Consider the following 15,705-nt stretch of genomic DNA (forward strand, 5'->3'; position numbering starts at 1 on the left):
TGAGAAATGTGCCGGGTGAGAAATGTGCCGGGTGAGAAATATTTATTTATTCGAGTTTAGTAGTGAGGTAGAGAGGTAGAGAGAGGTAGAAAGGTAGGGAGGGGGAGCGGAGGGGGTGGGGGATTAGTTTTTTATACGTTGTAGTTGTTTGCGATGGTGTCGTGATGTTGTTGAGGTAGTGTGATGATGTCGAGAAGAATATTTTGTCCGAGCTTGCACTTGCTGCCAAAGGGAATCGTACTGAACTTTGTACTCGATGCGGTATGCGCCTCCGTGGGTACTCTAACACGTACGCAAGGCATGAGTCCCCTCTCAAATTGCAGTGCAAAGACAGAAGGCGACTGCGTCCACGTGTCTACGTTGTACAGACGGCAACCGTGGTGGCGCCAGCACCGGGCGTCAGCAACCAGCCTTGTCCAGCGGCGCAGATCACGACCGAACGGAAGAGGCCATTAAAATATCCCTTACAGTCGCAGTTCCCTTTCAAACGCACGCAAGCAACTCACTGCCGCCTCCTCCTCATCGTCCATTGCCAGCCTCATCCTGTCGTCCCGTTATCAACCGCACGGGGGCGCTGGAGATGGACTTGAGCAGCCTTATCAAAGGCGCCTCCGATACCTTGAAGAAGCTGGAAACAGATGTCTCCAAGGCGGGAAAGGGCCTGGCTACCGACGCGTCGGCCTGGCAGGGTTGGACCGAGACAGCCGAGGAGGACGCCTGGGAGGATGTCGCAGGTCTGACCACCTCGGAGGTCGCACCGGCCATCCTCCCTTCCGCAAGGAAACTGAAGGACGACCCGAAACATGACAATCCTGACGTGCAACCCGAAAACCCTCACGATGACCACCAGCACCCCGCTGACGAACAGAAAGGCAGCCCGGACGCCAAGTCTGAAGGGGACCTCAAACGTCCCGTGCCCAGCCCGCAAGCTGCAAGCGATGCCGACGTCGATGTCGCCGAGTTGCGCGCCCAACTCAAAGATGCCCTGTCGCGCGTCGTCACCAGTGAGCGTAAGGTGTACGCGCTCACGCGCGACCGCGACTCATTGCGCCGCGTGCGCGACTCGCGCGCGGGCGATGCGGAGCTCGTCAAGGAGAAGGACAAGCAGATCACGGCCATCCTGAACGAGGGCGAGAAGCTGTCCATCAAGATCGCGGACAAGGAGAAGGTCGTGCGCACGCTGAAGACCACCATCAAGGAACGCGACGCCGAGCTCGAAGAGCTCAAGGTCAACGCCTCCGCCACGGAGGCCAAGCTGCAGGCCGCGAGCAGCAAACAACGCCAGCTAGAGACCAGCGAGAAGGCCGCGCAGGACGCCATGGAAGCCGCCGAGAGAAGGCTGCGCCAGGTCGAGGCTGACGCCCGCTCGAAAAACTCCTCGTCCACCGCGCTCGAGGCCGCCCGTGCACAGCTCGAGTCCCTACGCAAGGGCCAGGCCGCCGCGCTGGAGAACCAGGCCATGCGCCTCAGGGCCGAGCATGATGCCGCGTTGGAGCAGGTTACGGTACAGGCAAAGGCGCAGGAGGAGTCGCTGAATAAGGCCATGATGGAGCTTAGGGCTCATCTGACCCAGGTCATGGATAATGCTGGGTGGCGGGAGGATCAGTTTCGGAAGGAGACGGATGAGCTGCGGAAGAGGGCCGAGCAGTTGGAGGCCCGCAATGAGGAGTTGGCCGCCGCGCTTCCAGACGCTACGCGCCCACTTTTGCGCCAGGTTGAGGCGTTGCAGGCGGCGGCTTCGGAGCGCGTACGCGCCAAGTCGGCTGTCGATCGGTCGCAGCTGGAGAGGTTGCGTGCGGCCGAAGCGGCCGTTGCGACGGCGACAGCGAGGGAGAAAGCGGGTGAAGACCGCATTGGCAATTTAATGACGCGGATCGCGACGCTGGAAGAGCAAGTCAAGATTGCTCACGGCGACCAAGGAAGAGTTGGTGCAGAACTGCGCGCCTTGCAAGCTGACAACGCTGAAGTGCAAGTCAAGCACCAGAGAGAGTTGGAAACGCTAGAGGCACAGCTACTCAAGGCTAATCGCGACAAAGAGCACGCGCTGGAGGACTTGTCTCATGAGAGGGCTAGTCACCTTGACGCCATAGAAAGTGCTGAAGAAAAGGAACGTCTGCTTCGCAAACAGATTGCTTCACTTGAGACCCGAATGGAGATGCTTCAAGAGAGTCTAACAAAGGCAACTTCCATGAACGCACAACGTGGGAATGGACCTGGCCCGGGGGGTTCCAGTTCATCTCTATTGATGTCTCGTTTTGATAGCATGACAAATGTGTCGACCACAAGTTTGGGTTTCGCGGGGTCGGAGAATGGAGAAGATGCGTCGCCGTTTGCGGACGGGACTTCACCATCGGCTGGCTTATACGCTACAGAGCGGTTGTCTCAATCGCTGCGGCAACGGAATGGCGAGATTGCCTCTCTACAAGGGCAGTTGGATACGAAGGAGGAGGCGACTAAGGCGTTGGCCGAGGAAGTCGTAAGCTTGACGGCTCGCGTCGAGGAGCTCACAAAGGAGATGCACGATGCTCCTACGATGAAGGCTGGGTTTGAAGAATTGAAGAAACGGCACATGGGTCTACTGGAACTTTTGGGAGAGAGGGAGGAGCGAATCATGGAGTTGCAAGCAGATCTGTCAGATGTGAACCAGATGTACAAGGAGCAAATCACAGAATTGTTGCTTAGAATAGAGAAAATGTCAAGTTAGACCAGGAGAATGGTAGTTAATGGCCTCCGCGCAGTTGGCACACGCCCCTCATGTTTTGTACTCGGCGGATTGTAAAGCCATGTAAGATATTGCGATGGGTCCTGTTGATAGGCCCCGTGGGAGCCGTTTTGCCACGCCCGACTAGCCTCGAAGTATTTTGAGAATCGTCAAAATCGCCAGAGGAATGCTTCTGCTCACTGCTAGTATTGCTGTGGCCTTTGCATCGGAGCAAGCGTCCGTTTTGTCAGATGAGGACTGCAGAGACACAGAGATATCTCCTCCCAGTTCGATCGTGACGGCCATGCTTAGAATTTCTTGAACCACGCTGTCGTACAGGTTGAATTGCATGAATGACGGGGCATCGCAGAGGACTACTTCAACAGGCTGTGGTTGGAAAGGTTTCAAAGTTGGGTTTGTGTAGAGTGGAGACCCAAAACAGCTCCTGAAAAGCTCGTTGAAAACAATTTGTTGCCTTATCAAACCTAGAACCGGAAGAACGTCCTTTGGGTGGCACAAGGGAATTCTGCAAATCGCAAGGCCCGGGACGGTGTTGCTTCCACTGTGCGAGAACTCAATGTATTGCTTGTTTGGGAGTGCGGCAGCGGCAATAAACTCGGTAGACGGTTGGGACCAGTGAGTTTTTTTCTTGACGACCTCCCTTGCTGGAGTTGGTCCTTCTTTCTTGGGGTTGCTCATTTCTTCGTCGTTGAGGCCGTCTCTTTCTCCAAAAACAGCGGGGGCTAGTAGCTCTTGCAGACTTGGCAAGCATGTATTCTTGTCGGAAGCTTCTTCCGGGCGGCCGTCTGTTCGATGGTTTCTGTCATGCAAGGGTCTTCCGGAGCTGCCGCCAGTAGCGGTAGCAGGCGGTTGTGGTGGCGGTACACCGGCAAGCCGCTCAACCGTTTGCGCGACAGAAAGGCAGACAAAGACGGGGTTTTCAAATGTAAGGACATATTGAGCCGCGAGGGTGGCCATTTTGGGTTGATCGAAATGGAAGCGGCCATTCGACGTAAGCGTGGGATGAGTACGGGTGATGGCGATGGACCGATTTGCAATGCCATCTTCGACTCCAAGTAGCGCGTGGCGCCCCTTCATGAAGGTGATACGCAGACCGCGGGCGGAGCGCTTAACAATACCATGGCCGCGTCTGGCAGGATCGGCGTCAAGGGTGTTCGGGGTGGAGGGCACGGGGGCATTGACCTCTGCGTGATGTGCGCTGATGAGGTCGTCCTCGAAGCCTCTGAGGGCATCAATAAGGGAGATGTGCTGGGACACACGGGCGCTGAGCGTCTCCTTTGCAATCAAGTTGTGAAAGGCAAACTTGATGGCGTCGTAATCGGCGTTGCGAATGAGATTGACGAAATCGGCATCGATGTCCGAGTCGGGGAGCTCGGCGTCGTCGGCGGTGAGGTGACGAAACTTGGCCTTGACATTGACATGGTCGTTCGGGGCATCGAAGAAATGAAAATCGGCGAGAAACTTTGCACCACACACGGTCAAGATGCGCTTGGCGACCGGCTTGGCTGTGGCAGAGGCGGGGTCGGGAACTTCCTCGGACGTGATAGCATTTGCAGCAACGGCGACTGCACGTAGGCTATGAATGGCGAGCTCGTCCTTTGTCGCGAAAGGGTCCTGAGTGGCGGCAAGACGGCGGCATTCGGCGAGGGCGGCCTTGGAGGCTTGGATGACGCGGGTCTTGAGGATGGTGTCTCGCTTGACATGGAGCAGGCGATCGGGGTTTGGCGATTCCCATGATTCGCGGGCGGCGGCGGCACCTTTAAGGGCGACGAGGGAGAGGGCTAGTTCGCGACGCACGGCGGCGAGTGGGCGACGCGAAAGCGGGTGCAGCGAGGCCTGCCGGAGATAGCGCGGTTGGGGGGAGGGGAGGCGCGAGAGACCGGATGAGGATGCGAGGGAGTGGAGGGCGCGGTGGATGTCGAAAATGGCGTCGCGGGCGGTGGTGCCGGCGGCCTCGTCCGTGGAGGGCATCATTGCGCGGGGATGGGCGGGTGGGAGAGGGGTTGAAGGTCGCAGGGCGGGGTGGTGAACGAGTTCAAGGGCCAAGGAGGGTCGTTTGCTGGCAGAAACTTTTTGTCGGGTAGGGTAAAGGGAACGGCGAATAGGAAGCGCTGAGAGTTCCGAGTGACCAATAGACGACGGAGGAGTGTCTCGGAGGCGGCTGGATGATTTGGATCACGAGGCTGCTCAGTGAGTGCAGCTTGCAGGGACATACGGAGTGAAACACGCACCTCTCACCCACAAATATCTCTCGCTACAACACACACACATACGCAACGCTTCAACCACCCCCACCCCCCCATTCTCTTCGTCACCACCACCCTGTTATCTCCCATCGTCTCTCCCCTCGCCCCCCCCTCCCCCCCCCTTCCTTTCCCCTCACCATCTCCCCCCTACACCTCGCCTATCATCGTCGTCACTCCACCCCAACTTCCCGCCATGCGGGAGTATCTCCCCTCCCTCGAGCGTAATACCGACGCCTCGCCTGACCGGCGCCGCCTCTTCGACCTCGTCGATGTCATGCGTCACACTTCCTGCCCTGCTACCCGCGCCCATCTCGCGGCCCAGCTCCGCGCGGCTGTCGACGACATCACCGACATCGGCGAGACTAAAGTCCGCCCCTTCTTCGAGATCGACCACGCAAACGAGCGTGGGCCCGCAGTCGCTGACCTCGTAGACCGCCTTCACTGCCTACTCACCAGCGTCTCTCTTAATGACCGCCTTGCCGCCATCGCCGCCTTCACCGCCCTCATCACCACTACCGAAAGCATGCACGCCCGCACGCAACGCACCTCCAACGCTATCCGCGTCCTCTTCAACACCAACCTCACCGACATCGCCACCGCCTCCGCCGCTGCCCGTCTCGTCGCCACATTTTCCCGCGTCGACAGCCCTATGTCTGTCCGCGCCGTCGAGTACGCCCTCAATAACGCCATCAGTCTCATCGGCAGCCCTACGGACGAGCCGCCAAACAACCCGCTCTCCGTCGACCGCGCACGCGCCGCTATGGTGATTACTAGCTTGGCAAGGGAAAAGCGCGTCAGCAGTGTCATCTTTTGTCGCCAAGCCCCAAAGCTATGCCGCGACATGTGGAGGGTGTGTTGGGATCCCAAGGCACGCATCCGCGAATGCGGCGTCCGCGCTCTGCAAGCTGTCCTCGAAATTACCGTCACCCGCGCGGAGAAGGTTGTTGTGTCCCGTACCGTGCGTGATGTTGTCGAGACTATTCGTAGGACGCTTTCCCCGCATACCGCCCCAGCTCTCGCGACAAGCTCGTCTTCGCCCAAGGCTAACAAGGGTGTCCCAGTCGTCCATGGCTCCATGGCAGTCCTAGGCACTCTATTGTTCTCCGACAAGACCGTGTCCTTCATGCATCCGTATGCGGCAGAGCTTTGTAACCTTGTCCTGCGCTATCAAACGTGCAAGGAACCCTTATTAAGGCAGGCCCTGGCTTGGCTCCTTCCCGCGCTTGTCCGATTGGACGGCGACTTGTTCGCCAACCGCTTTCTGAATAGTGTTCATACCTCTACCCTTGGCTTAATTGAGAATCCTCGCTTTCCGGGAGAGGAGAGGGGTCGTTCTTTGGTTGCGCTTGCGGAAATTGCGAAACAAATGCCCCCTGACAGCAGCACCACTCTCATCCCAGATATGCTTCGTGTTTGTCGAGAGGCCCTTCGCCTTTCGGACGCCTTCCACGACTATCACCTCATTCCGGAGCATGACGTCATTTTGGCCATTTCGCAACTTGCTAAAGCCGAAAGATGCGGGCCATTCTTTGAAAAGGCCGTCAGGGAAGGCTTGCTCACCCAAATGTTCAATACAAATTTTACAAACAGTCTGGTCATGGCTGTGGACAATATTGGAAATGTGGTTCCAACGTTCGCCGAGCCCATTCGGCTCCGTCTTGTCCACCTAATTGCTGCCACTCTGAAGAAGAGAATGAAAGGCAGAAGCGATGGCTTCTCTCCAACACAATCAAAGGACTCCTCCGTTGCGGACCGTAGGCCCAAGTTGGGAGCGAGGAACGGCGTTGTTCCGAGAACACAATCACTCATGTCTCTGGAGGTTTCTCCACGGCAGACTGATACGCGAATGAAGTCTGCTAGTATGCAGCCTGGACTCCAAAAAGCAGGCAAGGGCGACAAAGACATTTCCGCAAGTCCCCAAGCTAAGAGCCGCGACTATTTTCGGCCCTCCCCCATCATTGACGAGCTCTACCGCATCGACTCAAGTCCGGATCTGGCTTCAAGGCCTGAAGTTAAGGCTTTCAATGCCCTCTTGAAAGAGGACTTGATGGAGAGATCATTTTCCGGTCGGACTGAAAATACTTTTATGCCTCCTGAACCTAGTCAAGATGTCGAGATAGATCAGAACAACTCCCCATGCGTAGCCTTGAAGGCAATCGTGAATTATGATTTTTCAGACATGCAAGTGCAAGACTTTATCTCCTTCGCCACTGAATTTGTGATTGGGTATGTGGAGCAAAACAGTGTTAAAGTGAGGGTACTTGCGGTCGCCGCGTGCGCGAAGCTCATGCTTAGTGCGGCTGAGCTTTGGGCCGGACCAACGAGCGCTCGGCGACTGCCAAAGCAGTTACGACGAGGAATTCATTTGATTCTCGAGCAGCTCTTGTCAATAGCTGTCGCAGATCCATCTATCGACGTGAGATACGTTGCGATCCGGTCTTTGGATCAACAGATTTTTTATCCATACCTTTTGCAACCAGAAATGCTCGAAAAGCTGTTTCTCTGCTGCCTTGACGAGAGTCTCGCAATGAGAGATACTGCGTTGGCTATCGCGGGACGTCTTAGCCAGCGAAATCCAGCCCATGTGCTGCCGTCTCTGAGAAATCAATTGGTACATTTCATGACTGTGTTAAAGTGTGATGGAGAGTGCTTTGCTACCGAGCGGCGACGAGCCACTGAACTCCTTTACACCCTTGTACACAATGCCCCTGGACTTACTGTACCATACACGACGACATTGATGGAGGCGCTTCTCCTTCGACTGCAAGAAGCCCATCGCTTTAGTGACCCGGGAATGGCGTTACCACTCTTGAAGTCAGTGGCAGAGTTGGGTGGTACGATGGGTCGCATTGATCTTCGTCCGTTTACGAAGGACTTCATTCCGCTGCTGGTGAATTCTGTGCTACATGTGCGATCGGCTGGGTCACGATACAAAATTGCAGCCTTTCGCGCTCTTGCTGCATTTGTTCAGAACACGGCTCAAGCCATAAAACCCTACATAGAACACCCACAGTTGCTTCCAGAATTGATTCAATCGTTACAAGGGGAAGCGGACGAAGAGGTGAGATTGCATGCTGAAATTTTGCTTGGATCATTGGGAGCGGTGGACCCTGATGAGCACAAACACGTCGCAATTATCAACTATAGGGCAAAGGAATCTTCTGTGGATAGAATGCCCGGTGGCGCAAGTCAGGGCCATTCCACATATCGACAGAGTGCCTCGGCTCCTCATATCCTTTTGCCTTGGAATACTGCCGGTTATACCTTGCGCACCGTCGGAGCCGAAGGCAAAGGACCCCTGACAGAACAAGAACATAAAATACAAGAGAGATATGGTATACAAGACAAGAAAACAAATCGATTAGCCATGAAGACCGGTACATATCAGGGTGGTCCAAAGAAGCCTGCAAGAAATCTAGAAGAAGATCAAATTGACATCGAGACCTATGAGGAGGAGTTGACAGTATCTCTTGCTTTGTTTGAACTGGGGAGCACCAAACTCATGAAGAAAATTGCGGGATATTCCCCGCCGTGGGCAGAGCCAGAAATGATCAAAGATTCACTAATCGGTCGACTTGAGCATCCCTTCACGGCCAGTCCGGATTACTTTCCGTCTGCTGCTCTTGAGGGCCTGCACAAAATAATAGGTAACCCGCGACTTCGCGATCAACATCGAGAAGCTTGTCAGGCAATCGTTTACATCTTGAAATCTGTCGGTCCAAAATGTGCAAACTTCCTTCCGTCTGTGGTTCCCAGAATCGAATGGCTACTAGCACAATCCCTGGCTAAGGACTCGAGAAAAGGCACGAGATTCGGTCAGTTGGAACAGCATCTTATGCAAAGATTGGCCGACATTGTAGCTACGGCTGGTCATATGTATCGTCCCTTTACGTTTGACACCGTCCTCCTTGTATTGGCGTTTTTTAATTCTGCAAAGCAATCTGCTGGTTGCGTGACCAGCGCATGTACTCTTCTTTCCCGGCTTTCTGGAGCAATTGATGCCGAGTTCAAGCCTGTCATTGCTACAGTACTTCCGTTCCTTCTGAATGCCATGGTACAGGACCGCTCTGCTAACGGGGCGATATCCACAGCAGTCTTGCGAACTTTAGAATCATTCGGCAACCTCCTAGGCAATTACCACTCTATTGTTCTAGTAACCTTAATGGAAGTTGTTTCCACAAGAGCGTGCTTTACAATCAAGGCGGCAGCTCTAACAACTCTCATTCGCATCGTCAGTTGCTATAAGTATGTAGAGGTGTTTTCTTGTGTGATGCACCCCCTCATGAAGATTCTAGCCGGGGCAAGGGATCGCACGTATGATCGCCCATCATTGAGTCAACATAGCAACGACTTAGCTTCGCACAACAGTAACACGGAATGGGCAGATGACGAATTGGCGGATTTGGCAGCTTCTGCATTAACTGAAATTGGCGTCCGCGCATCCAAGCGTTTCGACGTCTTTGTTCCAGTCGTCGCGAAAGCCTTGCGAGCTAGCAACGTGCAAAGGTCAAAAGAAATGGTGTACCGTGCTTTGAAGGCCTGTCTGATGAGAAGGGATCCAGATATCGTCCGCGAGCTGCTAGAGGAGGAACAGGGAACAACGTTCGGAAGTATGCCAGTTCTGCACGAGGGGGGAATGGATGGTTCTGGAATGAGTTCTTTTGATAGCGTTCGTTCTAAACTGGCGCCAACCGTCAGAGGACGTGCTCTACAAGGACAGCCAAGTTTGCCAGAGGGGACAAAAACCCATCAGATCGGGGCACATGTTGTCGAGCCGGAACTGGTCGCAAAGTGGGAAGTGAATCACAACTGCACAGCCCAGGACTGGATGAATTGGTTTAGCAGTGTTGGGGCCGTAATGTTTGAGCAGTCCGGTTCCCCAGCTTTCCGGGCGTGTGGACGGGTCTCAGACTCATACCCCGACTTTATTCGAGAGTTATTCAATGCTGCGTTCTTGTCATGCTGGACCACAAATTTGAGCCACCAGACTAAGTCTAGGATTTGCGATGCCCTTGAAACTGCCATGTCATCAGACACGATTCCTGTCACTATTCTTCAAGCTATTTTGTTCCTATTCGAGTATATGGACCACGCCGAAAGACCGCTACCGGCTGCAACAGCAAAGCTTGCCCGAACTGCGTGTAAGTGTGGCGCTTTTGCGAAGGCCGTGAGGTATCGGGAACAGGACTATGTGCAACATTTTGACTCTAAAGATCAAATGAAAGAAGATGTCATTGGTGAAGATGGTCTTATGGAAATTTATGAGAAGCTGGGTCAGACCGAATCGGCCGTTGGCACAGTGATCCATTACCAAAAGACTAGTGGCGAGGAAGCGAGCGAAGAGTGGTACGAAAAGCTGCAACAATGGGACGACGCCTTGAAGTCGTACAGGAAAACAATACGATTCCATAGTGGAAACGAAGAAGAGCGCGAAAGCAGTGCACCCCCTTTGACAAGTGTCGTATACAGTGACAGGCGAAGTTGGAAAGCGCTTCTTGGGGCTCTGCGATGCCTCAATGAGATCGGAGAATGGCGGGAAATGAATACGCTATTACAGGAGGCGAGGCAAGCTTGTCATGGGAATATGAACGCATTGCGGCAACTTGCATTGCAAGGGAAAGGGGCCTCCGTGACTTTTGACCTAGGCCTCTGGGATGAGTTTGAGCAGTGTGTGGACGTGCTCGAAACTGACACGTACGACGGGTGCTTTTACCACACGTTACTGTCAATCGAATTGGGGAAGGAGCAACCCATCTATCTAGACAAGGCAGAAAAGTTTCTGCATCAGGCTCGCCGCAAGCTTGATCTTGAACTCACTGCTCGTGTGTCTGAGGCTTATCCGCGGGCCTATGTCCACGTCGTCAATGCCCAGCTACTTGTGGAAATGGAAGAAATAATTCAATTCTTGCGGTTATCACGTAAAGACGCAATTGCATTTGGAAAAGGACGGCTTGACGATGTCTGGACCGAAAGATTGAAGGGGTGTAAACATGATATGTTCAGTTGGTACAGGCTCTTGATGATACGTGCGCTTGTTCAAAGGCCAGTGGACGTGAAAGAGCACTGGCTCGACTTTACGAATATATGCTGGAAGAATAAGCGTCTTCCTTGGGCAAGTGAAGCATTGCGCAAGCTGGTTTCATCTTGCAGTGAGCAATCTCAAGGAGACAACGCTTATACCAGTCAGCACCCAGTATCGGCCAATAACGTTCCCTTGGTGGGGGAGTGGAACACCAATTTTTTGCTTTCTATTAGGGAAGTAGAAGTACGATTTGCCTGTATCAAGCACTTGTGGAATGTGGGAAGAAGAGTTGAGGCCTTCAAAACATTGGATGCCTGCCGTGATGACTTCGCTTTTAGTAGGCTTGAACCTCGTGTGCGTTTCGAAAATTCTCACTCAGAGGAAGTGAGGCATATTGGAAACAATGGTCAGGCAGTCTTGACTTCGGATGTGTTCCTTCGACTTGCAGAATGGGGGGAAACTATTATCTGCGATGGACTTGAGGCGAATATTTCCGACGATCTTCCCCTTACATACGCCGATAGGGCTGTACGGATTCGTCCAGATTGGGCCGAGGCTTGGCATTATTGGGGCAATTTGAATGCCAACCGCTTCAAGGCTTTAGTGAAGGGGAACAAATCGAAACGAAGTTCACTGGATCAAACTCGGAATCCAAGATGGGATACGCCATCCAATACACCTGAATTAGCTCAAGGGCATCTCGGCAGGCGCTATTTTGATCAGGCGGTGAAGGCCTTGTTCACGGCAATAGATCTGGATACAAGTATGTCCACCCTTGAAGATTCACTGAAGGTACTAACTTTGTGGTTTAACTACGGCGGTTTTGCAGGAGTACACGCTATTTTCGATAAGTGCTTCGAACACACGAACATCATTATGTGGCTGGCTGTAGTACCGCAAATAATTGCTCGTCTGTACTCCCCGTTTCAACAAGTTCAGGCGGGAGTGAAGAAGCTCTTGACGAAAATTGGGAAACAACATCCGCAAATAGCAGTTTACCCACTTACAGTCGCAAAAGGAGCTATTGGAGAGGGTCTCCTGAAGCGCAGGAAGGCGGCTGACGAAATTCTTGCGGAGCTGAAGGTACATCACCGTGAACTTGTTGAGCAGTCTGACCTTGTTTCCACAGAGCTCGTGAGAGCCGCGATTGTCTGGGCAGAGTTATGGTTTGAAAAGCTAGAAGAAGCTTCGAAGTTGTACTTTGTCGAACATAATACTGGAGAGATGTTGGATATTTTGCTTCGCCTTCACGAAGAAATAGAGCGGGGTGCCAAAACTGAATATGAAGAAAACTTCATTAATGAGTTCGGAAAGACTTTGAAGGACGCGGCGAATCTGATCCGGAGAGTTGAGATTGGCTACAGAAGTGTTGATCCAGTGCAGAAGGAATCTACCCGGAACTACATGATTGCTGCATGGCAGCATTACCACGAGGTGTTTGGTAAACTTCAGAAAGTGCAAAACTCAATGATGCTCATGGATTTAGAGAAAGTGTCAAGGCGTTTGCATGAGGCATCAGATCTCGTGTTGGCAATTCCTGGGACGTATGATCCCAACAACAAAGAAGAAGTAATCGGGATTCGCAAGTTTGGCGCGCATCTCTACGTTCTTCAAAGCAAGCAACGTCCTCGTAAGCTTTCTATGCTTGGTAGTGATGGACGAGAGTACGATTTCCTGCTGAAGGGGCATGAAGACCTTCGGCAAGACGAACGGGTGATGCAAGTTTTCCGCCTCATCAACAAGATATTCGCGAAGAGCACGCATCGTGTTGTTCTAACAGGGGTAGAAATGAAGACATACACGGTTGTGAGTTTGTCATCCAATGTCGGTTTGATTGAATGGGTTCCTGAATGTGACACAATGCATGCTCTTGTGAAGGAATATCGAGAGGTCCGCAAGATCATGCCGAATGTGGAGCATAAAGTTATGCTTCGGCTTGCAGCTGAACCGGATCGACTACCGCTGCTGCATAAGGTGGATTTGTTCGAAGCAATGCTTCAGCAAACCGGTAGCGTGGATATCGCGAAAGTTCTTTGGCTTCAGAGTAGAAACTCAGAAATTTGGTTGGAGACCAGAAATACGTATGCCAAATCGCTAGCGACAACTTCAATGACGGGTTATCTTCTCGGACTCGGGGATCGACACCCTTCGAATCTGATGATCGAACGTTCGACAGGCCGAGTAATGCATATTGATTTTGGTGACTGTTTCGAGGTTGCTATGAGTCGGGATAAATTCCCAGAAACGGTTCCGTTCAGGCTGACGAGAATGCTTGTTCATGCCCTCGAACCTTGCGGCGTCGATGGATTTTTCCGGCATACAGCGGAAGCCACGATGGAAGTTTTGCGCCAACGAGATCCGAGAGAATCTTTAATGTCGCTGATGGAAGCCTTTGTTTATGATCCCCTATTGCGATGGAAGTTAATTGGGCCAGAAGAGCTTGATCAGATCCGCAAGGAAAGTAGGAGCGCCAGGGCTGAAGCAAATGCAACGAACGGAATGGCACCAGACACATTACAACCGTCACGTCAGGACACCGAAGAGTCGGAGGAGATGCCCGAAATAAAGAGTCTTGAAGCAACAGGGTGTCTTTCCCGCTCTGTTCGAAGTATGCAGCAGAGTGAGCGTGAATTGGAGGCGGGTCCAAGAGCTGCAGATGTGGCGAGTGAGACTGCGCCGGGAGCAATTACATTTGCCGTCACGAATGCGAATAGCACTGCGGTCAATAAGGATGACTTTGATATTGACCCGGCAAACATGCAGACTCCAAGTGAAGAAGCGCGAATGCGACAAATGCGGGCTGTTCGTAATGGGGATCAGTTTCATGATGAGAAGATTATAGGGATCTCGAAAGAAAAGGCGAGATGTGCTTTAGAGAGATTTGAATCCAAACTGTACGGGACAGACTTCGAACGGAACGTGGAGTTATCCGTTGCGGAGCAAGTTAATCGCTTGATTGAAGATGCACAAAGTATTGAGAACCTTTGTGCGTTATTTATGGGCTGGTGTGCCTTTTGGTGATGGAGGTGGAGTTTTTGATCGGGGTATCAAAGGGCGTGCATACGGCTTTGATGGCTGCCAAGACTTGATGTAGATTAATTGGAGGAGGGAGATAGAAAGTTTTCGCTTCTAGAGCGGCAATGTACAATACGAAGGAGGGGAGGACAGGCACCAACTTCTATGACCGGCTTTTGATTTGGTGAAGAGACCAAATTGTATACTATAGTGCTGAGGTATGTACTTGTAAACCATGTTTCGTTCCCATTGTGTCAGCACGCATCCTATGTATTTCTCATCACTGCTAAACTCGCCCTTGCTAGAGTCTGTGGAAGGAAAAGCTCCAGTTTCCTAGCGGGTGGATAACCGACGCGCAGTCAGGCTCCCTATTCCATCAATAGAAATCCATGAGTCGTGCAATTCGACAACCGCGGAGGCCCCTTCTTCCTTGTCCGAATCCAAAATCGCCTCTAATGTCACATGATGCACGTCATCCTTCTTGGCGTACCCACCTGGATGGTAATGCCCGGAAAAGTAAGCCTTCACAGTACCAGAATACGTCCGGAACAAGTCAAGCAACCTGTCATGGTGCCACATGACATGCTCCGGGCCTGAAGCCTCCGCCACGATCGGCAGGTGTCCGCACACGATGGCAGTGCGGCCCTCCCGTTCAGAGTCTCGGAGCTTGTTCTCCAGCCATACCATCTGCTCTGGTCCTATTGTACCATTCCACTCTTGCGCGTTGGGTTCCCCTTGGTGCGTTGCCAAATAGTGCTTGGCCATGTTTACGTGTTTATACCAAGTAGAGCGGAGAGAGACCTCAACAGTGTCCAGAACAATGAGACGCCATTGAGGAGCGAGGTCGCGAACGTAGTACGTGCCTCTGGTCAAATCGAGCTTCTGCAACAAGTAGTTGGAGTCTGCCATCATGCAATGATTCCCAATGACGTGGTGCAGGGGACTCTGCAACCGCGAGAGGTGCTCCAAGACGGTGTCTAATTCCTTGTGCGTTTGCCCTAGATGCTCTTGTCCGTCAATGATGTCCCCTAGGTGCACCACCGCAGACACTCCGCTACTGTTGAGGTGTTTCACACCTTCATCAACCTTGGAGAGCACTTTGCTATAGCTTCGGAGCTTTCCCGTCTGCTGTAAATTTATAGAAGCGAGGCGCAAGCTTTCGTCATGGTCAATGCAGGCTTTCTCGCCATGTCAGGTAATAATGAGGGGTAGAAAGAGAGTACGAACCTCGACAATCCTGTCCTCCTTCTCAGCGTACTGGATGTCGCTCATCATGCCAATGCGGAGCACCATTTCTCTACGATCAGTGGTTGCGGTAAGATTCCCTGTCACGAGTCAATGGAAGGATACGCACTAAAGAGTGCCCTCTGAAACTGCGCCTTTGAAAAAACGCAGCTATGACCCACCGCCCTGTTACGGTCGACCTCCGTATGTCTCCCCTGAACTTGAACGTTTTGTTGCGCACTTACGAAGAGGAGGGAGGGGAGAATGTTCTCAATTTTAGATGAAATCCTTCTGCCGGTAACAGCGAATCAGAGGGGCAGGCCTCCCTCGTCGATTGGATAGAGAGTTATGTCATGCAAATTCACGAATATTCTGTCACCAGTCCCCTTGAGGGGACAGTCCCCTCAAGGGGACTGGTGACAGAATATTCGTGAATTGGTTGCAAATAACTCTTGATCCAATCGACAAGGGAGGCC

The 15,705-nt window shown here is 52.7% G+C and overlaps 6 protein-coding genes; 3 read left to right on the top strand and 3 right to left on the bottom strand.

Moving 5' to 3' along the window:
• The first annotated feature begins 186 nt into the window (after positions 1 to 186).
• CHC_T00003902001 (hypothetical protein) lies at positions 187 to 456 on the top strand. The gene has a single exon (XM_005715099.1). The coding sequence runs from the start codon at positions 187 to 189 to the stop codon at positions 454 to 456; it is 270 nt and encodes an 89-aa protein (XP_005715156.1).
• Positions 457 to 834: 378 nt separating this feature from the next.
• CHC_T00003903001 (hypothetical protein) lies at positions 835 to 1,545 on the bottom strand. Its single transcript, XM_005715100.1, has one exon. It carries the CDS (start codon positions 1,543 to 1,545, stop codon positions 835 to 837), a length of 711 nt encoding a protein of 236 aa, XP_005715157.1.
• Position 1,546: 1 nt separating this feature from the next.
• On the top strand, positions 1,547 to 2,791 carry CHC_T00003904001 (hypothetical protein). XM_005715101.1 is given in 2 exon segments: positions 1,547 to 2,704; positions 2,705 to 2,791. The coding sequence occupies 1 exon segment, from the start codon at positions 1,547 to 1,549 to the stop codon at positions 2,702 to 2,704; it is 1,158 nt and encodes a 385-aa protein (XP_005715158.1). The 3' UTR covers positions 2,705 to 2,791.
• Positions 2,792 to 2,845: 54 nt separating this feature from the next.
• CHC_T00003905001 (hypothetical protein) lies at positions 2,846 to 4,696 on the bottom strand. The gene has a single exon (XM_005715102.1). It carries the CDS (start codon positions 4,694 to 4,696, stop codon positions 2,846 to 2,848), a length of 1,851 nt encoding a protein of 616 aa, XP_005715159.1.
• Positions 4,697 to 5,728: 1,032 nt separating this feature from the next.
• On the top strand, positions 5,729 to 14,254 carry CHC_T00003906001 (hypothetical protein). XM_005715103.1 is given in 10 exon segments: positions 5,729 to 5,930; positions 5,982 to 7,826; positions 7,911 to 9,302; positions 9,378 to 9,637; positions 9,743 to 10,406; positions 10,458 to 11,618; positions 11,685 to 12,337; positions 12,374 to 13,598; positions 13,767 to 14,011; positions 14,012 to 14,254. The coding sequence occupies 9 exon segments, from the start codon at positions 5,729 to 5,731 to the stop codon at positions 14,009 to 14,011; spliced, it is 7,647 nt and encodes a 2,548-aa protein (XP_005715160.1). The 3' UTR covers positions 14,012 to 14,254.
• An 84-nt stretch (positions 14,255 to 14,338) lies between these two features.
• Positions 14,339 to 15,324, bottom strand: CHC_T00009409001 (Metallophosphoesterase). XM_005715104.1 is given in 3 exon segments: positions 14,339 to 15,133; positions 15,233 to 15,322; positions 15,323 to 15,324. Coding segments are annotated over 2 exon segments (885 nt in total), but the record flags the coding sequence as incomplete, so codon positions are not given.
• Between the last annotated feature and the right edge of the window lie 381 nt (positions 15,325 to 15,705).

This window comes from Chondrus crispus, genomic scaffold (genome assembly GCF_000350225.1).
Source record: "Chondrus crispus Stackhouse genomic scaffold, scaffold_205, whole genome shotgun sequence".
Taxonomy (NCBI): Eukaryota; Rhodophyta; class Florideophyceae; order Gigartinales; family Gigartinaceae; genus Chondrus; species Chondrus crispus.